Source organism: Perognathus longimembris, chromosome 28 (genome assembly GCF_023159225.1).
Source record: "Perognathus longimembris pacificus isolate PPM17 chromosome 28, ASM2315922v1, whole genome shotgun sequence".
NCBI lineage: Eukaryota > Metazoa > Chordata > Mammalia > Rodentia > Heteromyidae > Perognathus > Perognathus longimembris.
In genome coordinates this window covers 77,997,024-78,023,103 of record NC_063188.1, presented here as the reverse complement: position 1 = coordinate 78,023,103, position 26,080 = coordinate 77,997,024, and the positions used below count along the sequence as shown (strand labels likewise).

General features: G+C 45.5%; 2 protein-coding genes across 3 annotated transcripts in view; both read left to right on the top strand.

Annotated features, from left to right (window-relative positions):
- Positions 1-3,531, top strand: part of Tbc1d25 (TBC1 domain family member 25) — a 28,639-nt gene extending 25,108 nt beyond the window's left edge. Inside the window, exons 4-6 of the mRNA XM_048335869.1 lie at positions 515-639; positions 782-970; positions 1,929-3,531. Of these exons, the coding sequence (XP_048191826.1) occupies positions 515-639; positions 782-970; positions 1,929-3,293 (1,679 nt within the window). The 3' untranslated portion in view covers positions 3,294-3,531. The remainder of the gene's footprint in view (positions 1-514; positions 640-781; positions 971-1,928) is intronic.
- A 7,165-nt stretch (positions 3,532-10,696) lies between these two features.
- Rbm3 (RNA binding motif protein 3) lies at positions 10,697-14,069 on the top strand. Of its 2 annotated transcripts, none has more exons than XM_048335871.1 (7): positions 10,697-10,816; positions 11,384-11,503; positions 11,856-11,962; positions 12,598-12,703; positions 12,804-12,897; positions 13,095-13,176; positions 13,480-14,069. In XM_048335871.1, exons 2-6 carry the CDS (start codon positions 11,401-11,403, stop codon positions 13,150-13,152), a joined length of 468 nt encoding a protein of 155 aa, XP_048191828.1. In that variant the 5' UTR covers positions 10,697-10,816; positions 11,384-11,400; the 3' UTR covers positions 13,153-13,176; positions 13,480-14,069. The 2 variants fall into 2 exon arrangements, with proteins under 2 accessions (XP_048191828.1, XP_048191827.1); XM_048335870.1 differs by having other exon boundaries at positions 10,698-10,816; positions 13,092-13,176.
- Positions 14,070-26,080: the final 12,011 nt, after the last annotated feature.

Below are 26,080 nucleotides of genomic sequence, written 5' to 3'. Positions count from 1 at the left end.
TACTCCTTTTTTTTTTCCTATACTCCTTTTTAAAAATTCATTTTATCCCGGTACTGGTGGCTTACACCTGTAATCATAGTTACTCCAGAGGGTGAGATCTGAGGATCGTGGTTCAGAACCAGCCCAGGCAGGAAAGAGAGACTTGTCTTGTCTTGTGAGAGACTTGTCTCCAAGTAACCACCAAAAAACCTGAAGTGGCACTATGGCTCAAGTAACAGAGCACTAGCCTTGAGCAAAAAAGTTCAGAAAAATTGCCCAGGCCCTGAATTCAAGATCCAGGATCCGCACAAATTAAAATAACAACAACAACAAAAAAAAAACACCACTAAGTACAGGAGGGATTATGCAATTACAGCCATTTTTGAGATGTGTACATGAAAGATTGCTGATGGTTTGGTTTGGTTTATTTTGTTTTTATATTACTTGCTCTATAGCCAGGCTTTGGAAGAGGACCTGGCCCTGAGGTTTAGCTCCTCATCATTCTTATTGGTGCTTCTTCGCTCTGTTTGCACAGGCCCATTGCTGGAAGACTGGGATATAATCAGCCCCAAAGATGTGATTGGTTCTGACGTGCTACTATCTGAGAAACGGTCATCGCTGACAGCTGCCCTGCCTTTTACACAGTCTATCCTCTCTCAGGTGGTTTTCAGGGACTCTGGGGACCCAGTTGGGGTTGGAGAGCAGGGCCCACCTGGAACCTCTGATCTGGAACCTGCTCATTGGCATCTGCTCCTAGCCTTCTCTGATGACTAGTGGCCTTCCTCCCTCCTTTCCCTTCCAGGTGGGCCGCACCTTATCTAGGGTTCAACAGGTGCTGAGCTGGTCATATGGAGAAGATGTGAAACCCTTTAAACCACCCTTGAGTGATGCTGAGTTTCACACATATCTGAACCACGAAGGCCAGCTCTCCCGTCCTGAAGAGTTGCGCTTAAGGATTTACCATGGCGGTGTGGAACCCTCACTGCGGAAGGTGAGTTTTGTTGGTCACTCCTTGTATCCATCCCTTCTGTGCTAATATGTATTTCTGTGGATAGAGTAGAGATATCCAGATAGGGATGCTTGTCTTTTTCATTTCTGTTGGTTGTGGGGCTTGAGCTCAGGGCCTCGGCACTGTCCCTAACTTTCTGTGCTCAAGGCTAGTACTCTATCACTTTGAACCACAGCTCAACTTCCAGTTTTCTGGTGGTTAATGGGAGATAAGTCTCTCACAAAATTTCTTGCCTGAGCTGGTTTTGAACCACGATCCTCAGATCTCAGCCTCCTAAGTAGATAGGAATACAGACAAGAGCCACCAGCAACAGTATGCTTATCTTTTGTTTTTAGGTTTTTTGTTGTTGTTTTTGTTTTTTGCCTGTCCTGGGCCTTGAACTCAGAGCCTGGGCTGTGTCCCTGAGCATCTCTGTGCTCAAGGGTAGCATTCTACCAATTAAGCCACAGCATCACTTCCAGATTTTTCTGTTTATGTAGTACTAAGGAATCGAACCCAGGGCTTCATGCAAGCACTGTACCACTAAGCCACATTCCTAGCCCTATATGTGTCTTATAAGAGGCACTAAGACTCAGTGGTGGGAAGGCAAGCTTATGGAAAGAAGGACAGAGGCCTCAAGGTGCTGGGTGGGTGGTGACTTGGCCTATAAAACCTCCCCCTCATGCTGGAGACTGATGGTTTATGCCTGTAATACTAGCTTCTCATGAGGATGAGATCTGAGGATTATAGTTTGAAGCCAGCCTGTGTAGGAAAGTCCATGGGATGCTTATCTCCAATTAAGCACCCAAGAAGCTGGAAATGGAGCTATAGCTCAAGTAGTAGAGCCCTAGCCTTGAGTGAAAAAGCTCAGGGACAGCACCCAGGCCCCCCCAGTTTACATCTCAGAACCAGCACACACACACACACACATACACACCCTGCTATTTCTTTTCCTGACCAGGTGGTGTGGCGCTACCTGCTTAATGTATACCCAGATGGGCTTACTGGCCGTGAGCGGATGGACTACATGAAACGCAAGAGTCGTGAGTACGAGCAGCTCAAGAGTGAGTGGGCCCAGCGAGCAAGCCCTGAGGACCTGGAATTCATCCGTAGCACAGTCCTCAAGGATGTGCTGCGCACAGACCGCGCCCACCCCTACTATGCAGGGCCTGAGGATGGCCCACATCTGCGGGCCCTGCATGACCTGCTCACCACCTATGCTGTTACTCACCCACAGGTGTCCTACTGCCAGGGTATGAGTGACCTGGCCTCTCCCATCCTTGCTGTCATGGACCACGAGGGTCATGCCTTTGTCTGTTTTTGTGGTATCATGAAGCGCCTGGCCGCCAACTTCCATCCTGATGGCCGCGCCATGGCCACCAAATTTGCCCACCTTAAGCTACTCTTACGACATGCTGACCCTGACTTCTACCAGTACCTGCGTGAAGCGGGAGCTGATGACCTCTTCTTTTGTTACCGTTGGCTATTGCTGGAGCTCAAGCGAGAGTTCGCCTTCGATGATGCACTCCGCATGCTTGAGGTCACCTGGAGCTCATTGCCCCCTGATCCTCCTGAACATGAAGTGGAGCTCGTTGGACCCCCTAGCCATGTGACAGATACTGGCTTTGGTGGCCACAGAGGGAGGCCGGTACGACAGAGGCACATGCTAAGGCCTGCTGGCGGAGGAGGCAGTGCCTTCGAAGATGCCGTTTGCCACTTGGCCAAATCCAGCCAAGGGCCTGGTGGTGGGGGGCGTCTCCTGAGACAAGCTAGTCTGGATGGCCTCCAGCAACTCAGGGATAACATGGGCCCCAGGAGGGACCCTTTGGTCCATCTACCCCACCCCGCTGCCCTCATCAATTCCAAGTCCCTCTCCGAACCCTTGCTAAACTCCCCAGACCCATTGCTCTCCTCTTCTTCCCGCCCTGACTCTCCATCTTCCTCATCTCCACCATCTACCCAGGAAGCCTCTCCCTCTGGTGACATAACCGGAGGATCCCCCTTGATGCAAGAGGTAGTAGGCACTCCGCGACACTCTGGGAAATCTTTGTCATCTTCATCTCCAGTGGGCCTCCCCCCACCCCAAGAGTTTGGCCGGGGGAATCCATTCATGCTCTTCCTCTGCCTGGCCATCTTGCTGGAGCACCGTGATCACATCATGCGCAATGGGCTAGATTACAACGAGCTGGCCATGCACTTTGACCGCCTTGTGCGAAAACACCACCTAGGGCGCGTCCTGCGCCGGGCCAAATCTCTGTTCGCTGATTACCTGCAGTCTGAGGTGTGGGACTCAGAGGAGGGGGCTGAGGCCACAGCTTCATTTTGATTTACCTCTGTCCCACCATTTCATCAGTCCCACTGATCTCCCTACCCATGTGGGCCTAAAGTGAGACACCACCTCCCTGCCTGGCATCCCAAGACCTGATGGAGCCTGGTGGCCTCTCTCCTCAGGTTTTCAGGGAGGGGGGATGTTTTGTCATTGCCCCAATAGAGGCCATGGCCTCTTTTGTCTGTTTTTATCACTGCATTTTTAAACAACTCCACTTTGCCCACATGAAGGTCAATGTGTTGTGTGTATTTCTCTGCCCTGTTCCTGGGGTTTGCTGTCAGTGGAATCATCACAGGATCCTTAGCTGATGAGGCTGAACTACTTCAGTTGATGGTGGGTGGGCTCTTGTTTCCCCAGGTGGCGGGGGGCAGTAGACTGGTTGAAGGTGAGCCTAAGCTGTGGTCTGCTCTAGGAAAACCTAGATGTTTGGTACATCTATCTGCGTTTGAGGACTGATATTGGTAGCTGTGAATGTTAGGATTTCAGTATAGACTCTAAGAAATGCAAAAGGGTTCCTAGTTGTTCTTTTTTTAATGAGGGGGGGCAAGAATAAAAGCTGAATGAAACAGAGAGACCCTAAGTTCAAGTTTTTGTACCAGAAAAACAAGACTTATTATAAAGACTTGGGAGTCATGACTACTGGGAGAAAAACAGCAGGCCGGCCACCTATAACATGCCATACCTCATCATTTCTAGAATCTAGCCCCTGTCTAGAAGTCTTATGCACTAATACTGGCAGCCATGAGCAGGGCTATAAGGCTACTAATCTGGTAACTTGCTTGGAGGCAGCTTGAAGGCCTGGCCTTAAACAGTTTCAGTGATAGAAACTGACCAAACCAAGCACTGATAAAACCCAGGACCTAAAAGAAGTGACCTAAGTATTTGAAGAATAATGATCAAAAATAGATACTGGCTGGGCACTGGTGGCTCACATCTGTAATTCTAACTATTCAGGAGGTTGAGATCTCAAGAGTTTGTCTCGAAGACAGCCCAAGCAGGAAAATTTGTGAAAAATCTCATCTTTAACCATCGCCAGAAGTGTTGAAGCTGGGAATGTGGCTTAGTGGTAGAGTGCTTTCCTAGCATGCATGAAGGCCTGGATTCAATTTCTCAGCACCACATAAACAGAAAAAGCCAGAAGTGGCGCTGTGGCTCATGAGGTAGAGTGCTAGCCTTGAGCAAAAAGAAGCCAGGGACAGTGCTTACACCCTGAGTCCCAAGCCTCAGGACTGGAAAAAAAAAAAAAGGAGAAGCCAGAAGTGGAGCTGCAGCTCAGGTGGTAGAGTGCCAGGCTTAAGCAAAAAAAGCTAAAGGACAGTACCTAGGCCCTGAGTTCAAACCCCAGTACTGGCACCATAAAAGTAAATTAAAGAACAACATTTTTTTTTTAAAAAGCCAGGCTCTGGTGGCTCACACCTATAATCCTAGCTACTCAAGAGGCTGAGGATCATGGTTCAAAGCCAGCTTAGGCAGGAAAACCCAGGCAACTCTATTTTCAATTAACCAGAAAACCAGAAGTGCTGTGGTTCAAAGTGGTAGAGCAATAGCCTTGAGCAAAAGAGCTCAGAGATAGTGCCCAGGCCCCAAGTTTAAGCCCTGTGACTGAAAAAAAAAAGACAAAAACAAAAAACAGAACCAAGTTACATGTGAGGTTGAGGCAAGAGAATCCCACATTGGAGGACAACCTGGACTTCAAACTCCCTCCCCCCTTACCTTCTCATCAGGTATGGATCTCTCACAGGCCGCTGTTTTCCTCTACAAAGGACAGCAGACAGTGGATGAGTTAACTCCATCCTGTCATCGTAAAGCTTCTGGCCAGAAGTTGTACTAGGTAATGTTTCCAGAGGTGAGGAAGCATCAGACAACCATCTTCTTATTTGTCTCCCCTGAGATTGCCATAAAGCCCTGAACAAAAAGCTCAGGGACAGTGTCCATGCCCAGACTCTGAGTTCAGACCCCAGGACTGGCACACACACACACACACACACACACACACACACACACACACACACACAATGAATATGAAATAATAGTAATTGCAAATATTTAAAATACAGATATCCTTATTGATTTTTTTAAGTTTAATCCAGAGCTGGGCACCAGTGGCAAAGTGTATAATCCTAGCTACTCAGGAGATCACAGTTCAATGCCATCCCAGGCAGGAAATACTGTGAGATACTTAACATCAATTAAATACACCCCCCAAAAAGGTGGAGGTGTGGTTCAGGTGCTAGAGCAATATCCTTGAGCACAAAAGCTCAGGAAGAGAGCCCAGGCCCTGAGTTCAAGCCTGAGGACCAGAACAACAACAAAAAGATCCAAGCCACTAATGGCAGTGCATACCTGTAGTCCTTGCACTTAGGAGGTAGCGGCAAGAACATTGCGAGTTTGAGGGCAGCCTGGACAACACTGGCGGTCCCTGTCTTAAAAACAGAAAAGGGGGGGGGGCTGGGGATATGGCCTAGTGGCAAGAGTGATTGCCTCCTCTACATGAAGCCCTGGGTTCGATTCCCCAGCACCACATATATAGAAAACGGCCAGAAGTGGCACAGTGGCTCAAGTGGCAGAGTGCTAGCCTTGAGCAAAGAGAAGCCAGGGACAGTGCTCAGGCCCTGAGTCCAAGGCCCAGGACTGGCAAAAAAAAAATCCTAGTTCCTCAAGAGGCAAGGGTGGCAATTCAAAGCCAAGCCAGAGAAGGAAAGTCTATGACACTCTTTTCTACAATTAACCAGCAAAAAGCCTGAAGTGTAGCCTGGTGCTGGTGGCTCACACCTGTGATCCTAGCTACTTAGGAGGCTGATATGCCAAGGATGGTGGTTCAAAGCAAGCCCTGGCAGAAAAGTTGGTTAAATTCTATCATCACTTAATGAGCAAAAAGCAGACTGGATAGGGATGGGAATATGGCTTAGTGGTAGAGTGCTTGCCTTGCATGCATGAAGCCCTGGGTTCAATTCCTCAGCAACACACAAACAGAAAAAGCCAGGAGTGGCGCTGTGGCTCAAGTGGTAGAGTGCTAGCCTTGAGCAAAAAGTAGCCAGGGACAGTGCCCAGACCCTGATTTCAAGCCCCAGGACTGGCAAAAAACGGACTGGAGGCATGGCTTGTGAGGTACAGCACCAATAGAAGAAGTTTGAAGCCTTGATTTCCAAAATGCCAGTACCACCACCATGACAAAAAAAGTTGGAGATATAGTTCAGTAGTAGTGTGCTTACCCAGCATGTCCCAGGACACAAGTTCAATACCCAGCCTTGCAGAAAGAAAAAAGAAAAGAAGCTAAACTCCAGCCTTTAATTCTAGCTACTCCAGAGGCTGAGATAAACAGATTGAGGCTTGAAACCAGCCTGGTAGGAACGCCTGTGAGATTATTCTCTACAATTAACTACCAAAAAAGCCAGAAGTGGAAATGTGGCTCAAATGGTACTAGCCTTGAGAGAAAAAGCTCAGGGACATTGCCCAGGCCCTGAATTCAAGCCCCAGGACTGGCAGAAAAACTAAATTACAGAGGAGAATACAATATAGTCGTCATATATATGTTTATATGTATAGCATATGTTTCATAAATACACATAAAACATACCTATATAACACTTTTATTTTTGTGTTTTTTTTTCAGTCCTGGGGCTTGAATTCATGGCCTGGGCACTGTCTGTGAGCATCCCTGTGCTCAAGGCTAGCAATTGAGCCACAGCACCACTTCTGGCTTTTTCTGTATATGTGGTGCTGAGAAATAGAACCCAGGGCTTAATGCATGCTAGGCAAGCACTCTACTGCTAAGCCACATTCCCAGCCCAACACTGTGTTTTAATGGAGAAGACTTCTTGAATATTTACAACTACAAAAGCAGATCATGTTGGGGCACAAAGAAGGCCTCCATACATTTATTTTTTTTATTTTTTGTTGGTTATGGGGCTCTTTGTACTCAAGGCTATTGCTCTACTTCTTGAGCCACAGTTCCACTTCTAGTTTTTGAGTGGTTAATTAGAGATAAGTGTCTCACAGGGATTTTTTTCTGCCCAGGCTGACTTCAAACCGCGATTCTAAGATCTCAGCCTCCTGAGCAGCTAGCATTACAGGTGTGAGCCACCAGTGCTTGGACCTCAGTACATTTAAAAGTATCAATATTGGGGCTGGGAATATGGCCTAGTGGTAGAGGGCTTGCTTCATATACATGAAGCCTTGGGTTCGATTTCCTCAACACCACATATATAGAAAAAGCCAGAAGTGGTGCTGTGGCTCAAGTGGTAGAGTGCTAGCCTTGAGCAAAAGAAAGCCAGGGACAGTGCTCAGGCTTTGAGTTTAAGCCCCAGGACTGGCAAAAAAAAGTATCAGTATTAAAAGATAGGGGTATAGGGGCTGGGGATATGGCCTAGTGGCAAGAGAGCTTGCCTTGTATACATGAGGCCCTGGGTTCGATTCCCCAGCACCACATATACAGAAAACGGCCAGAAGTGGCGCTGTGGCTCAAGTGGCAGAGTGCTAGCCTTGAGCAAAAGGAAAACAGGGACAGTGCTCAGGCCCTGAGTCCAAGGCCCAGGACTGGCCAAAAAAAAAAAAAAAAAAAAAAGATAGGGGTATAGCTTAGTGGTACAGTACTTACCTGGCATGTACAAGGCTCTGAGTTAGATCTATAGCATGCAAAAAAAAAAATAGTAACATTAAACATGTTCTCCGTCCATAATAATTAGCAATTAGCTAAACTGTAGCCCTTGGTTTTGAGAAATTAACATTCTAAATAGTCCTTGGATAAAAAAATCACAAGTTTAGAAACATTTAATACAATAATACTACATACAAAATTAAAATCACTAAAAGAAAATGTGCAGCTTAAGGGGGCCGGGAATTGGCCTAGTGGCAAAGTGCTCACCTCGTATACATGAAGCCCTGGGTTCGCTTCCTCAGCACCACATATATAGAAAAAGCCAGAAGTGGGCCTGTGGCTCAAGTTGGTAGAGTGCTAGCCTTGAGCAAAAAGAAGCCAGGGACAGTGCTCAGGCCCTGATTTCAAGCCCCAGGAGAGGGAGAGAGAGGGGGGAGAGGAGAGAGAGAGAGAGAGAGAGAGAGAGAGAGAGAGAGAGAGAGAGAGAGAGAGAGAGAGAGAGAGAAACCCAAAGGATTGAGTCATAAAAAAATAATATATGGAAGGCAGCAAGTGGAATAAAGAAGAATGAAATAAAAGCTAATTCTTTAATTGTGCCTATAAGTCAAGGGTGTGTGTGTGTGTGTGTGTGTGTGTGTGTGTGTGTGTGTGTGTGTGCTGGTACTGGAACTTGAACATATAGCTGGTGCTCTACCATTTGAGCATACTTCCACTTCCAACTTTTTGCAGGTTAACTGGAGATAAGAGTCTCAGTTTTTGCTGGGCACTGGTGGCTCACCCCTGTAATCCTAGCTACTCAGGAGGCTGAGATCTAAAGATCATGGTTCAAAGCTATCCAGGACAGAAAAGTCTATATGATAGTTAAATCTCCAATTAAACACCAGAAAACCAGAACTGTAACTATGGCTCAAAGTTGTAGAGTGCTGGGGCTGGGGATATGGCCTAGTGGCAGAGTGCTTGCCTCTTATATATGAAGCCCTGGGTAGGATTCCTCAGCACCACATATACAGAAAACGGCCAGAAGTGGCGCTGTGGCTCAAGTGGCAGAGTGCTAGCCTTGAGCAAGAAGAAGCCAGGGACAGTGCTCAGGCCCTGAGTCCAAGCCCCAGGACTGGCAAAAAAAAAAAAAAAAAGTTGTAGAGTGCTGGACTTGAGCAAAAGAGCTCAGGGACAGAGTCGAAGCTCTGAGACAAGCCCCATGACTATAAAAGAATAGGAAATTTCTCAGCTGGTTGAGAACTGCTATCCTCATATCTCAAGCCTCCTGAGTAGCTAAGATGATAGGCACGAACCACTGGCACCCAGGTTTAGAAGTCTTGACTAGCATGTGAAGGTTTTGGGAAAAACCAAAGCTAGGAACCCATGGTTCGTAGCTATAATCCTAGCTACTCAGGAGGCTAAGATCTGAGGATTGAGATTTGAAGCCAGCCAGGGCAGACAAATCCTGGAGATACTTATCTCTAATTAAGGGGGGGGGAACCCCACTAAAATTGAAGATGTGGCTCAAGTGCTAGAGAACTAGCCCTAAATTAAAAAGATCCAGTGCCTATATCTGTACATACACACACAAAAGATACTACTTAGAAACTGAATAATGCAAATGTCCCAATAGTTGACTGTAGCTTATTAAAATATTCAACATGTAAAAGTTAATAAACTGGCCAGGCGCCAGTGGCTCACGCCTGTAATCCTATCTCAGGAAGCTGAGATCTGAGGATCTTGGTTGAAAGCCAGCCCAGGCAGGAAAGTCTGTGAGACTCTAATCTCCAATTAACTGCAAGAAACCCAAAATTGGCGCTGTGTCTCAAGTGGTAGAGCACTAACCTTGTGCTGAAGTGCTCAGGGACAGCACCCAGGCCCAGAGTTCAAGCCCTGTGACCAACCAAAAATAAAGATAAAACGATTTGAGGAATCCCTGAAACTGGGCAATTTGAAAATCAGCTCAACAAAAATACTCTGAAAATTAACAAATTTAGCCTGTGCTCATGCCAGAGGTATGTGATTTGGTGGAGAGGAGGGCCCTTATAAAGTCAGAGAAACTAATTCTACAGGTAAATCATGAAATCTGTGCAGACTCTCATTGATGCAGAGGTCAGCAAGGAAAATAAATCTGTCAATCCATTCATTGTAAAGGATGAAAAAAAATGGGATTCATTACTTGCTTTGGATTTCATTGTGCTGTGAAGGTCTATTCTGTGGTTCAAGAGCTCATCTACCCTGAGCAACTGCAGGTGGAAAGGGAATTGACATTAGCATCTTTTGAAAGCAGGATCGATCCTGTTTTGTAGAAGGCATCTCAAATTACAGGAAAATCAGAATGGTCCTATGACAGGCAACTAGATAGTACATAGAGAGGAGAAAACAAAAGGGCCGCACCAAGCATTGAGAAAATGTAAGATCTTTGAAGAGTAATGACTTCAGGGACACTGGGGGATAAAACGTCAGGCTCGTGAGAGGTATTAGGGTTACAAGACTAGAAGGTAAAGAAGATTGACATCCGATGAGAATAGCTCCATTGTCAGGAACCTAGTGAGATAGTAAGGACCAAGATCCAATAAGGAGAATGAGAATCCGTCGAGTTCGGAAAAGGATACGAGACTGCATGCACTGAAGGGAGTGAAAAAAGACGGCTTTGCTAGTGCTGGGGGGAGGGGCTGCTGATGTCGCTGTGCACCAATCACACAAAAGTTGTCTCCATCCCCGGAAGCGCGCCGAACGCATCGCTCTGTTCTCTCGGCTATCCCTTCCTTTTGCCCTACCCCAGCTGATGGGCTCAGCCAATAGGAACGCACGCAGGCGCGTATTAGGGGACGTTGTGTGACGTCGACGCTACGTACTCTTTATCTAGCGTCTTCCCGCGCGACATCCTCCCTGTTCTCCCTGCTCTGCCGAACTTGGCGTGTCAGTCTTTTCACTTTCAAAGGTAAGGAATGTCTCTTGCGGTGCGGCCACTCCTTGCGTCACCCCCGCGCCTTGCCGGCCGAGATCAGGGAACGCCTGTGGGGACAGTAGTGGCTGCAGAAATCTTGGCCAGAACTTCCCTGTCGCGGGTGGGATCCCAAGCTTAGAGGTGAAAAGCTTGTTTGGTGAGAGGCTAGTGAGCTGCGTCTGAGTGAGAGGAATGCCGGGAGGGACTGGCGGCGCTGGTGGCAGCAGTGACCACGCGACAGCCAATACCGGCTGCCCGCTTTTTTCCCCACGTGATGGCCGCCATCTTGTTCTGCGGGCGCCGAGGGAACGCCAGGCTGTACCGGACATGCGCGGCGGAACAAAATGACGGGCGTGGTGGCAGGGGATGTGAGCATGCGCGGTTGCAGCCCTCAAATGGCGGCGGCAATCTGACAGACATCCTGGCAGATTCCCGCCATTTAAGCCTTCCTCTTTCAGTGTCTTATCCTTTTGTCTGTTTGCTGTGCTTTTCTTGGTTCCCCATTTTGATTCCTTTCGCCACATGCCCTCTTTACCGCTATTTTTCCATCCTCCCCCACAGGATTCAAATTCACTACCATGTCTTCTGAAGAAGGAAAACTCTTTGTGGGAGGACTGAACTTTAACACCGATGAGCAGGCACTTGAAGACCACTTCAGTAGCTTCGGGCCTATTTCTGAAGGTGAAACTTGGGCCAAACCCAATGTGTGTGTATGGAGAGGGGCAGTGACAGCAAAACTGGTACCCTTTAATTGCAAAGAGCGTTAGAAAAAAATGGGTACTTTGCGCCTATAATTTTTCTGTGATTTTTTTTCAACCTTGAAGGAGTTGAGCAGTTTTGGTAAGTCAATATTCAGATCCTCTGCCTCTGACTCCCAAGTGCTGGGATTGCAGTGTGCATTGTCAGACATATTTCTTTAGGTCTAGGGTAGAGATTTAAGCTGAAGAGAGCCCTATAGCATTGGTGGAAGAGGTATGCCTACTCTTTTAGGTTCTGACTTCACTACATTTTTCTTCCTTTCTTTGTTTTCTAGTGGTGGTTGTCAAGGACAGGGAGACTCAACGGTCCCGAGGTTTTGGCTTCATCACCTTCACCAACCCAGAACATGCCTCAGATGCCATGAGAGCCATGAATGGAGAGGTGAGGCCTCCTACTTACCCAGGGGTCCTCTCCCCATCTTACACTTCTCCGTTCTGTTTTCCCCTCTGTGTCTGCTAGAGGCAGCGTGGCCATGAAGCCTCGTTGTGCCCACTCACAGGAGCATGACTGCCTTCTGTTCTAGGGGGTGGAGGGCAGCGGCAGACAGAGCCGTGCTGCCTGGGAGGCGACGACTGGTCCTGCATGAGGCCGAGAAGCCACCTGAGGATGGTTGACCTGCCCTGGGCTTAGGTAGTAGAGTCTGCAGACCTGTGGGCCTGGCCCGGAGAGGACCTCGTGAGTCTTCTGGGATGGACTCTGAAGCCTCAAACCAAGAGAGGTGTCTAGCCCTAATAGTTGGGCAGCTTAGAGGAGTGGGGAGGAGAACTCAGCCTGAGTTCAGTCAAGATGTAAGTAGTAGCAGGGGAGCACGGTGGATTCAGGTCATTTTGTGGGATTCTATAGCTCCTGTTGAAGCCATTCTGGTCAGAGGAGCTAGTTTTGGAACATGGCACCCACAAACTGGTGCCCAGCCGGTATTTCTGGGCTCTTGCCCAACTGCCCATGCCCACATTTCCTTTACCTTTTGCCTGACTTACTGCCAACCTTTCTTCCTTGTGTCTCCTTCCCAAACCTAGTCCCTGGATGGTCGCCAGATCCGAGTGGACCATGCAGGCAAGTCTGCCCGGGGCACCAGAGGGGGTGCTTTTGGGGGCCATGGACGTGGTCGCAGCTACTCTAGAGGTAAGTGCAGTGACAGGTTCGATCATGTGGTTGCTGAGAAGAGTTACCTATTGGTGGCCTATGTCTAGATAGCTCCCATTTAAATTTCTATGTGCTATAGGTGGCGGGGACCAGGGATATGGGAGTGGCAGATATGACAGTCGGCCTGGAGGATATGGATATGGATATGGACGCTCCAGAGATTACAGTGGCAGGTGGGTAGCTGAGAAATAAGGTTGAAGTAGCCTGGATATTCACACTTGATTTATCTCACAAAATTGGGTTTACTACATGAAGTGCATGTATTTCATATATTCTGTCTTAGATGTTTTTATTATAAAATGTACACTTTTTAATGTTATCCTTGGTGTAGAATGCATTCCTGTAAAACAATTGTGCTTTTTCCCAGAAGCCAGGGTGGTTATGACCGCTACTCAGGAGGAAATTACAGAGACAATTACGACAACTGAGATGAGACATGCGCACATATGTAGGTGAGAGACCTGAATGTTGGCACTAAACAGATCTTTGCCTACCAAACCCTCTGAATTCTTTTCTTTTGTTCTTGCCACACTGCTCAGTATTTCTGGCTGCGCTTGCATCCCTCACCCAGACAGCCCAACAAACACCACTCCGGCTTTCCTCGCTCTCTGCATGTCAAGGCTAGTCTGCTTGGGGGAGGTCCTAAAAACCCACCCATAACCCTCTTTGGGGGCTGGAAGAGATAAAGAGGTGAGCATGTTGTCAGCCTGTTTTCTTCCTGACATCACAATTCTACCCCTTCTTACTGTTCTCAGATACACAAGGAATAACACTTCTGATCCAGGATCGTCCTTCCAAATTGCTGTATTTATAAAGATTTTTGGAGCTGCGTTGAAACATCTGTTTTAGTACATCAAGTTATATTTTTTAATTGAGCTCCCAAGGTAGCCTGTTAAATACCTTTCAGAAAGCTCCATGTGTTTTTTCCCATTTAAAGACAAATTAAGACAAATTTTTAGAATCCAGGTATTTTTATCTTTTTATCAGGTTTTTTGTTAGAGCTCTCAGGATTATTCCTTCTGACCAAAAAGATTGGTCAGACTGATTTTTAAAACTAAAAATGATGTGTATTTAGGGACGTTTTTAAAACCTGTATACAATGTTTATCATGGCCAGAAAGTGATTTCTAAATGTATCTATAAGCAGTCTGCATCAAGAACGTAATTAGCTTACAGATTTTTTAAATTCAAGATCACCACCTTGATTATATAGGAAAGCTCCTTTAAACTGTTTGTGAATGTCATTTTTTAATACTGGAAGAAAAAGATATTCTGTTGTGTCTCATGTAGTGTTTAGGATGTCCTTCATGGAGCTGATTAAAAGATGAAACCTGAATACAAATTGACATTGATAATGCTTTTTTCCTTAAAATAGAGGCAGATCCAGGAGGAGGGAAGGTTGGAACAATGGGGGAGAGGGTAGGGACTGCCAAAAGTACTGAACTGAAGTTGCAAGGCTTGAGTACACATTGAGACATGAGGTATGGTGGGCCTTACTGACTGGAAATGGGTTTCTGGAGTTGATTTCTTGGTCTTGTGGTATAGTCAGTATTGATTTACTTAGGTTTGACTGTGAGCATGAGATAGGTACCCTCAGAAGATTGTTCTGAGAATGAACACCTCAGACCCAGGGCATGAGTCTTAAACCTTATGACAGTGGTCCTAGGTTTTATTTTAATTTTCCTTTAGATAGTTGTACAAAGGAGTTGCTATTCAACAGTTTATGAATACGCTCTTGATCAGTGTCACCCCTTTCAACATTCTTACCCACTTCTTCTCTCACTTTTCTTAATTTAGATTATACATTGACTTTTTGCCATTTAACAAAGCATTTTGTGCCTATAAGTCTAGAACTAAGTACACTGGGTGGCACCCAAATGGGAATGAATTAAAGTATAGTAGAATCTATAAGGCAAATATTGTAATTCTTTAGAAAAACTAAAGGCCAAACAAATAGTACTACAAAATGGGTACTTGTGGGGTGGGGGAGGATAGAAGAGAGGGTAGGATAATTAACTGGAAATTAATAGAATGCAGGCAAGGATTCTTTGTATATGCCACAGAACTGAAAAAAGGAAAAGGGTGGGGTGGGTAGAAGGGGAGTGAAGATGTTTAATGTTACTAGTCTTGTGAAATGATTCCAGTTGCTCAGGTGGGTAGACTTATTCTTTGAGAGACTTGACAAACCTGGTTTGAAAACAAGGTCCTCAGCTCAAACTAGATTCCAGGGTTCAACATGAACTCAGGCATTTTTTATCTTAGCTTCAGGGATGTTTGACCTTTATTTTTTTTTTGTCATGGGGCTTGAACTCTGCCGTGGGCATTGTCCTTGAGCTCTTTTTGCTCAAGGTTGGCACTCTACCACTTTAAGCCACAGCGCCACTTTTCATTTTCTGGTGGTTAGTTGGAGAGAAAAGTCTCAGACACACAGCAGTCATCAAATCTCAGCCTCATGTGTAGCTAGGATTATGAGTCTGAACCACTAGCAACTGGCCTGTTTTCTGTAGAAGGTTCAAAGAGTTGACAGCTGGCAATAGTTACCACAGCTCAGTTACAGGAATTCAGCCTTGTCTCTTGAGTAGGAAGGTGTTAACACTATTTTTTAGTCTGGTTTTTGTTATTCCTACCTAGCCTTAGTTTCTTAATTCTACCTTTCTTTATAAAAACTATGTTATTCCTTAGTTGATTCCACTGTGGAACAGAAAAATGTCACCCTTTTTCCCCATTTGACCAATACTTGGCCAACTACCACAAGGTTCCAGGACATTAAGCTGCGTGTTCACATTTTCCTGGAGCATGGAGACTTGCCTCTTGCAGCTACTAGAGAGAGACATGCCCCAAGGACCCTTTCTCCTACCCAAATGGTCATGAATTTGCTTTGGCAGGTGGATGGAGAGACTCAGGAACTTCCCAGACTTCTGCCTGACCCAGTGAGCCAGGCCCAGGTTATGGGGCATTGTGGCTAACCCCACCAGGTGGGTACTTGGTCTGAGGAAACATTCTTTGTTGGGCTTTTGGGAAACTGGTGGGACCAGGAAGACCATTATTACTGCCTTGCAAGTGGGGGTGGGGTGGGGAAGCCACTCACTGCCTGGATAGAAAATACACCACCTCTTACCACCAGCTTCTCATCTGAAGTAAGATGCCAAAATTAACTCCAAAGTGCTTATGACAAAAAGTTACCTAGGTTTGTTCAATGAAGACCACAAATAGCCTCAAAAACTGTCTGACATGTTCTTTCTGTCAGGAGTTGCATTGTGGTAAACAGCCATGAGAGACCCAGTCTCTTGCACAGAAGTCCTGCAGCACAAATTTGTGTTGTGCCATAACCTCATAAAATTCCACATTTGAGCTAGGCTCAAGTGGTTCACCTGTGATCCTAGCAACTCAAGAGACAGCTGAGGATCACAGTACTAAACCAGCCAGGGCAGGAAAGTCCTGGAGAGTCTTGCCTCCAATAAACCAGCAAAATCACCCAAAGTTGAACTGTGGCTCAAGTGATAGAACACTAGCCTTGAGCAGAAAAGCGCAGGGACAGCACTCAGCATTGGTACACACAGTTGGTGCTTAAAAATTGACCCCAGAACCTTGTATATGATATGCCCAGTACACAAGTGGTATATCAGTGGTATTCTTGGTCCCAAATAGCTAATGTCATGGCCAGGCCCCCCTCCCTTTTTTTTGCCAGTACTGTGGTTTGCACTCAGGCCCTGAGCATTGTGCCTAGTTTCTTTTTGCTCATATTCTATGTTTGTGGTGCTGAGAAATCAAACCCAGGGCTTAATTGTATGCAAGGCAAGCACTCTACCACTAGGCCATATTCCCACCCTACCCGTTTAAAGGTATCCAATGTCCCATCCCTGCTAAAAATTACTCTTCCTCCATCCCCTGTGGCACTGGTGATTGAGACCCTGATTTTACATGTAGGCAAGTGGCTTTTCCATTTGGGCCACACCCTCTGCCACTTCCTAGGAAAGACAGCTGCCATGGCTCCACCATGCCCCGCTTTAGTAAAACTTGATGGAAGCCATTACACCGTGCGTGCGTGTGTGTGTGTGTGTGTGTGTGTGTGTGTGTGTGTGTGTACGCTAGGGATTCATTTAGAACTTTACCCTGAAGACTTCTCAAGATGCAGAATTTCAGGTTTGTTCTCAGGTCCCAAATCCTAGCTTTTCTACCTCACCTAAGTAGAAAAAGCTTTAAAACCCTACTTATCTCACAAAGGGGTAGGAATTCAGTGTTAAGTTTATGAAGGCTCATTCCTCTTAGTGTCTCCCCCCCAATCTGGATTTAGGGGGCATAGGAAAGTGAAAAATACTGAGCTAGAAGCTTTTTCAAGGCTGTCAGCAAGAAAACTAGTAAAATGATCTGATGGTCTCTTTTTTAAAAAAAAAAAAAACATGGCTAAGGCTTGCAATGTTTCTCCCTAGAATCTGGGATGGGATTAAATTGACAGTGTTATATACAAGGTTAAGAATATGCTGTGGGCATTTTGAATAAACATTTCTTAATATGTTTGGAGTCCTTTTTTGGGGGGGCGGGGGCTGCTGTGTATTGAATGCAGGGCTATTGGTTTGTGCATTTGCTCCTGAAATACTCCTTCCCCCAGACTTTTTCCTCTGCCAATGCTGGGGTTTGAACTCTGCCTGGGTGCTATCCCTGAACTGCTTTTATTACTACCACTTGCCCAAGCAGGGGTAGAGAGGTCTGAGGGACTTGTCTCCAATTAGCCACTAGAAAAGCCCTAAGAGATGTGGCCCAAGGTGAGTGAGCTCCCATCTTGAATGAAAAGATTGAGGGGTAGTTTCAAGCCTCAATAGTTCACAAAAAACATGTGTATTGAGTAGTTGTGAAAAGGAGTTTCAGTTCCCCAAGTCAGGTTATGACTGCAGTGCATATTGATCAATATCACTTCCCCATCCACGCCCTCTGCATAAATGCACTTTGGATATAATGGCTGTTCACCCTTCACTTTGCGGGGGAGAGTTGCCAGTTCCACCTTGGAGACTATCCTTGAACTTCAAGGCTAGTACTCTACCATTTAAGCTACTGGATTTTTGTTGCAAGCAACTCCATTGAATAGCTGTGTTTATAGAGACAACACCCAATTTAAGGAGTTTGGAGTTGATAGCTGTAATTGAAGCCACCCCAGGCAGAAAAGACCCCAGTTAACCATCTGAAAGCATAAATAAAAGTTATCACTTGAGCCCTGCCTCTAGTCTGCTATATATCTTGGCAGCAATGTGTATACAGTTTTGTGTGTGTACTGCTTTTTGCTCTCAGCTGTTTAACATTTTTTTTAGCTGTCTAATTCTTAAGCCACAGCACTACTTCCTGTGCTTATAGTTTTGTGACTGTGAGGGGACATGCAGAACTCAGGCTTTCTCCACTTCCACTTTTGGCTTTTTTTTTCGGAGGGGGGCCAGTGCTGGGGCTTGGGCTCAGGGCCTGAGTGCTGTCCCTGGCTTCTGTTTTGCCCTAGGCTAGCACTACCAATTGAGCCACAGTGCCACTTCTGGCTATATGTGGGGCTGAGGAATCAACCCAGGTAAACACTACCACTAGGCCATGTTCCCAGGTCCCACTCGGCTTTTTTGCCCAGGCAGGCTTTGAACCATGATCCTCAGATCTCAGCCTCCCATGTAGCTAGGCCTTAGCCCCCACCTAGCCTTTCTGATTTATGACAGTCCTGCACTACATATCATTTTAGTAAATAACAATACACATGATGGCCGCACAGGTTTGCATTCACACCTCACAGTGACCTAATATATTTTTGTGTTGTGTTTTTTGTTTTGGCTGGTTGTGGGGCTTGAACTCGGCCTGTCCACTGACCCTAAGCTCCTCAGCTCAAGGGTAGCACTCTGTCCTGTTAAGTTGTAAATTATAAAGATGATGTACAGAGGGGTTGGTTACATAAGTCAACAAACATCAAGTAAAGAGCACATTTCTTTTTAGACAATGTCTCTCCTGTGCTTACTCCCAGTTTTTTTCCCCTCCCATCATTACCCATACATTGTATAGTTCATTTTCAGCAAAGTGTCTAGTGAGTACCACTGCTGCATATACCACTGTTGTTGCTTTTGCCAGTCCTGGGGCTTTAACTCGACCTGGGCACTGTCCCTGAGCTTCTTTTGCTCAAAGTGAGCACTTTACCACTTGAGCCACAGGGCAACTTCCAGCTTTTTTGAGTAGTTTATTGGAGCTAAGAGTCTCAGAGAATTTCCTGCCCAGGCTGGCTTTGAACTGCCATCCTCAGATCTTGCCTCCCAAGTAACTAGGATTACAAATGTGAGCCACTGGCACCCAGCAAGCCTTTGTTTTGAGTCAGAGTCTCATTGTGTAAGACCCAAGCTGGCTGTGAACTTGGTATGTAGCTCAAAGTGGCCTGAAACTTTCTGTATAACCCAGGCTGGCCTTGAACTTGATAATCTTCCAGCCACAGTTTCCCTAGTGCTAGAGTTGTCCACATGTACCATTTCCAGCTCTGTAGTTCTGTTCCAAGGCCTTGTATTCTCCTTTGGCTCTTTTGCTAGTAACTGGTGCACCAGCACTGGAGCTATACGTCTAGTTCAGTACTTTTCTGCCTGGGTTGGCATCCAACCATGACATTCAGATCTCAGCCTCCTAAGTAACAACTTTTTCTGTTTTTATTTTTGTTTTTGCCAGTCCTGAGGCTCAGGACTCAGCCTAACTACTGTTCCTAGATTCTTTTTGCTCAAGACTAACTTACTCTACCCCTGGCTTTTTTGTTTATTTGTTTTTTGTTGCCAGTCCTGGGGCATGGACTCAGGGCCTGAGCACTGTCCCTGGCTTCTTTTTGCTCAAGGCTAGCACTCTACCTCTTGAGCCACAGCTCCACTTCTGCCTTTTTTCTATATATGTGGTGCTGAGGAATCGAACCCAGGGCTTCATGTATACGAGGCGAGCACTTTACCACTAGGCCATATTCCCAGCCCTACCCCTGGCTTTTTTGTAACAACTTTTTCTTAGTGTAGGTATTTGTTACTATAAGCTTTCCTCTTATTAATTGCCTTTATCCTGTAAGTAGTTTTGGTATGTTGTGTTTCCATGTATATTTGTCTCAATATTTCCCTTTTTGATTTGACCCACTAATTGTCCAGGAGTTGGTGGTGTTCAATGTATTCATATTTGCACATTTTCCAGTTTTTTGTCCCATTACTAATTTCTATTTTCATACTACTGTGATCAGAAAGTTTTTATATTATTAAATTTGTTAATATTTATTTGGTGGTTCATACCTGTAAATCCTAGCTGTTCAGGAAGCTGAGATCTGAGGATTGTTGTTCCAAGCCATGAGACTCCAATTAAACACAGAAAAGCTGAAAGTGGAGCTGTACCTCAAGTGAAAGCATCAGCCTTGGGATTCAGAATGTGGCTTAGTGGTAGAGTACTTGCCTAGCATGCATGAAGCCCTGGGTTCAATTCCTCAGCACCACATAAACAGAAAAGGCTGGAAGTGGCGCTATGGCTCAAGTGGTAGAGTGCTAGCCTTGAGCAAAAAGAAGCCAGGGACTGTTCGGGTCCAGAGTCCAAGCTCCAGGACTGGAAGAAAAAAAAAGCATCAGCCTTGACCCAAAAAGCTAAGAGACACTGCCCAGGCCCTGAATTCAAATCCCAACACAAAAAATTGTTTTATGGCTTTGCATTGTGTTCTACCCTAGAGCATTTTTTTTTTCTGATTTTAGGTTGAAACTCAGAGCCTCACACTTAAACTTTAGTGGCTTTCACACCTGTTGCTATACCACTTGAGCACACCTCAAGGCCATCTTTCTGCTGATTATTTTGGAGATGGAGTCTGAACAACTTTTCTGTTTGGACTGACTTCAAACTACAGTCCTTTTGCCAGGCACAGATTGCTCACACCTATAATCCTAGCTACTCATAAGGCTGAGATTTGAGGATCTGAAGCCAGCTAGGTCAGACAAATCTCAGACTCTTATTTCCAATCAACCAACAGAAAGCTGGAAATGGAGCTGTGGCTCAAATGGTAGAATACCAGTCTTGCAGGAAACGCCAAGCAATAGCTGCATACCCTAACTGAGTTCATGCCCCAGCACAGCATAAAAAAATCAAGGGCTGGAGTTGTGGCTCATGTGGTAGTACACCTTCCTAGCAAGCATGAGGCTGTGAGCTAAATACTCTGTACCACAAAAAAATAAACCTACAGTCCTCTGAATCTCAGCTTCCTGAGTATCTAGGATTATAGGTGTAAGCCACAGACACTTGACAACATTGCCTTTTTTTTTCTGATCCTGGGGTGTGAACTAAGGGTCTGGTCACTGTCCTTAAACTTTTTTTGGCTCAAGGCTTAGTGCTCTGCAACTTGAGTCACAACTCTATCTCTGGCTTTTGGTGGTTTAATTGAAGATAAGAATATCAGGGTCTTGGGCTGGGAATATGGCCTAGTGGTAAAATGCTCGCCTTGTATACACGAAGCCCTGGATTCAATTCCTCTGCACCACATATATAGAAACAGCTGGAAGTGGCACTGTGGCTCAAGTGGTAGAGTGCTAGTCTTGAGCAAGAAAAGAAGCCAGGGACCGTGCTCAGGCCCTGAGTTCAAGCCCCAGGACTGGTAAAAAGAAGAGTATCAGGGACTTTCCTGCCCAGGCTGGCTGACTTCAAACTGCAAACCTCAGATCTCAGCCTCGTGAGTAGGATTACACATGTAAGCCACTAGCACCTGGCAGCAATCAATATTTTGTGTGCTGGTCCTGGGGCTTGAATTCAGGGTCTGAATTCTCTCCCTGAGCTTTTGCTCAAGTCTAGCACTCTACTATTTGAGCCACAGTTCCACTTCTACCTTTTTTCGGGGGGGGCGGGGTAGTTTCATGGAGATACGAGTTTCATAGACTGTTCTGCCTGGACTGGCTTCAAACTGCAATCCTCAGATGTCAGCTTCCTGAGTAGCTAGGATTACAGGCATGACACACTCACACCCGGCTAATATAGTCAAAAAAAATTTTATGGTTAAATCCTTAGACAAATTATTGCTATTGTAAGGGTGATGTACAGAGGTTACTTAGATCAGATAATGAATACATTTCTTTCTGAAAAAGCCACCCCTTCCCTCCCTCTCCCCCAGTTTCTCTCTCCTGTCCACACCCAAAATCCTAACTTCTTCAAGGTTATGTTTTGGCTTGATGGAAGATGATATTGTCAGAAAATAAAAGTCTTGGGCTGGGGATATAGCCTAGTGGCAAGAGTGCCTGCCTCGGATACACGAGGCCCTAGGTTCGATTCCCCAGCACCACATATACAGAAAACGGCCAGAAGCGGCGCTGTGGCTCAAGTGGCAGAGTGCTAGCCTTGAGCGGGAAGAAGCCAGGGACAGTGCTCAGGCCCTGAGTCCAAGGCCCAGGACTGGCCAAAAAAAAAAAAAAAAAAAAAAAAGAAAATAAAAGTCTTACCTGAATAAATTGAATATACTTTTCATCTTTAGCAAGCCATGGAATATGATTCAAAGTTTCTTCAACTGTTAGAGAACTAACAATAGATTGAAAATCAAGCAGCTCTCTCTTTTTGGCCATGATTAACTAAAAATGACAAAATTTAAGAAAGAAAATGAACTCAATTGTTGTTCACAGAATGTCAGAACATAAATAAAAGCTGTGTAAATGTACTGCGTTAATTAACTCTAGTATCCTTTGACAAAACACCTGAGAGAATCAACTTAGAGGAACAAAAATTTATTTTGACTCATAGTTCCTGAGGTTTCAGTTCATGATCACTTGTCTGTTGATTTGGGGCCATAGTAAGTGGGACATGGTGGGGAGGGTATGGTAGAGCTGATCTCTCATGTCAGGGCTGGGGAAGCAGAATGAGAAAGGAGCCAGGGTCTTAGCCCATTGAAGAGCAAACCTACAGGGACAACTTCACTCATAGTCAAAAAAATGTATCTGCATTTTTTTTGTCTTTTCTTTTTTGCTACTGGGGATGGAACCCAGGATGTTGCACTTGCTAGGCAAGCACTTTGCCACTGAGCTACATCCCAGCCCTCATCTAGTCAATTTTTAACCCCATTTTTTGCATTGTTGAGGATGGAACCCAGAGCCTTGTGTATGTATGCCAGACATGCCATCTACCACTGTATACCCCACTCCTTCGTTCTTTGCCAGTCCTGGAACTTGAACTCAAGGCCTGAGCACTATCCATGGCTTCCTTTTGCTCAAGGCTAGCACTCTACCTTTTTCTGTTTATGTGGTGCTGAGGAATTGAACCCAGGGCTTCATGCATGCTAAGCAAGCACTCTACCGCTAAGCCACATTCCCAGCCCTTCCTACATGTTTTGTTTTTTTTTTTTTGGCCAGTCATGGGCCTTGGACTCAGGGCCTGAGCACTGTCCCTGGCTTCTTCCCGCTCAAGGCTAGCACTCTGCCACTTGAGCCACAGCGCCGCTTCTGGCCGTTTTCTGTATATGTGGTGCTGGGGAATCGAACCTAGGGCCTCGTGTATCTGAGGCAGGCACTCTTGCCACTAGGCTATATCCCCAGCCCTACATGTTTTTAATAGTTGCTAAAGTAGGGATTTGCAGTCTTTAAACTGCAGTCAGTAACAAGTGCATTTTTCTTCACTGGAATCTATTCTATCCATTTATCTAGGGAAGGGAAGAAAAGTTTCATCCATGAATAATAGTTTGCTTATAAAACATTACTAGTTTATCATATTTTCATGAGGACAGCTGATCCCAAATCTCTGAAGTGATTATAGTGCCTGCAGTTTGAGAATTATTGAATCTAGATGATGGATACATGAAGGTTCATTATCCTATCCTTTTGTGGGGAGAGGAATAATGGAGAACGGTGAAGTGGGTCTGATCAAGGACATGTCAGTGAAACCCCCTATGTACAACTATCAGTTGACACTAATTAATTTTGGGGATGATCCAGGCGCCAGTGGCTCACGCCTATAATCCTAGCTACTCAGGACCTCTAGATCTGAGGATTGTGGTTTAAAACCAGCCCAGTCAAGTAACTCCATGAAACTGATCTCCAATCAGAGTGCTAGACTTGAGTGTAAAGCACTCAGGCCCTGAGTTCAAGCCCTATGACTGACCAAAAAAATGAGATGAGCAGTTGGCATCTCACATTTGTAAATCCTAGCTATTCATGAGGCTGACAACTGAGAATCAAGATTCAACGCCAGCCCAAGCAAACTAATTTCAAATTAACAAGAAATCTAGAGTTGGAAATGAGGCTCAAGTGGTAGAGCACCAACCTTGAATAAATTGGTGAGGGAAAGCATGAGGCCCTGAGTTCAAACCTCAGTACTGACACCAAAAAATAATCGTGGGGAATTGTAAAAAAGAAAGAAAAAAATATACTGTCCTAGCCAGGCACCAGTGGCTAGGAAGCTGAGTACTGACCCCAGGCCCTGAGTTAGAGCCCAGGACCAACACAAGAAAAAAATACTATCCTCTTCTATATGTTGGAAATTTTATTTAATACAAAGTTCAAAAGAAAACTCAGGGGTATGCTTTGTTCAACCTCCATATTGGTAGAACTAGCAGGCCGCTCTGTTTCCCAAAGCTCGGTGCATAGTTACAAACATTCTATTTCAAGGCCCTCAAGATGTCTTGTGAAATCTGGAAATTGCTGGTGTTTGTGTGTGTACACATGTGTGCACAAGTGTACACGAAATTGGAGCTGTGGCTCAAGTAGTAGAGTGCTAGCCTTGGCCACAAAAGTTCAGGGACAGCTCCTAGACCGGGAGTTCAAGCCTAGGACCAGTACACACATACACAAATATGAACAAAAGGGCTGAAGGTGTATCAAGTGTGGCCCTGGGTTCCATCTCCAATACATAAATACATCATAAATATATCTCCTTGCCAGTAGATGGAGATAATAAATGCCCTCCACTAAAGGAGACATAGGAAATACCTATAACAGTGTCTAGTAATGTTGTGCCAAGTTGCAAGACCACCACCAAGAAGACCACCGAGACTCAGACATTCCGAAATGCAATAGCAAGGCAAGGCTTTATTTAAGCGAGCTGCAACTCGGGCCTCTTCCTACCCACTGATACAGCGGAGGTTAGGAGGGAGCCTTGAGCTGTGATTACACAGGGCTTATAAAGGCAAAGAACAAGGTTACAACAATCAGGTGTTCAAGCAAGCAAGATTAGGACACAGGTACAAATCTGATTGGCTCAGGGTTCGATTCTAAAATGGGGTTCACATGGTAAAATGGGTTCACGTGGTAAAATGGGGCCTGACTTCAAAGTCTGGCACTTCATTTCCCCCTTTTTCTTTTTGGTACCTTGGGAGCCAATCATGGCTCCATTCTGTCCATTTCAATGGCTTGCATGTCTAGGGGATGATATAGAGGTAAGGCATGGGCCAGTAGGGCCCAATGTAGTAACCAAAGGGCCTGTCACCATTTCTTATAAGTTTAGTCTCTGTACCTCTGTTTTGCATGCCTCTAGTTTCCCACAGAGGCGAGCTCCTTTAGTAATCTGTTGATTGGGGGCATTGGAAAGCTGACAGGCCTTGCAATTTTTAACAATATCTTCAGTAAGTTGATCTCCTTGTCTAATTTTCACTTTGGAGTGTCGGAGCAAGTCCTGCATTTTTTGGGTTCCCATGTGAGAAACTCAGTGGATTCTCTTAAGGATCCCCTTACCCAGCCCTTGTGGCAGGGTAAGTTTCCCTTCACAAGTTTTCCACCAGTCATTGTTTCCTTCTGTCCGGGGTTTTGTGGGCCATGGGAATTTTCTTTATCTACTCCAAATCTTCTTGGGAATACTGGGGCACAGGAAGCAAAGCTCGTGGCCCTGGGTCTACTAGAGTCAATACCTCTGTTCATATAGAAGCTTGACCATCTCAGCAAACCCAGGTATCCACAGCCGGCAAAAGTCTGCTGTTGCTGTTCCCAGGAACTCTGACTTGTCTGGCTGATTTAGGCACAGGGATTTTTAGCACAGTCTTGTTACGTGCATCTGACAGCCAATGCTTGCTCTCTTTTAATATGAAGCCCAGATGGGTGACTTCAGGTTTACAAATTTGTGCCTTTTAACATTCTAGTTTGTAAAAGCTTTTTCCTAACTGGCTGGGGAACTGATCTCTGATGACCTAAAAAAAATTACCTTTGCAGGTCTTTAACAGATCTCAATAAGGACACAATCTCAAGTCTACAAGCTTTCTTTCCTAAACAGATGTATCAGCTTAAAATTCTCACTGCCAGTCAGAGCTTTGAGTAAATGCGGGGGTGGTGGTGAGATTTTAATCTATCCTCTCATTTGACAAACTTCCCCTTACTAACCAATATCACAGATGACTGGCAAGTTCCTGCCCAGTAGACAGACATGGGCATTGGAAAGGCATGCTTATGAA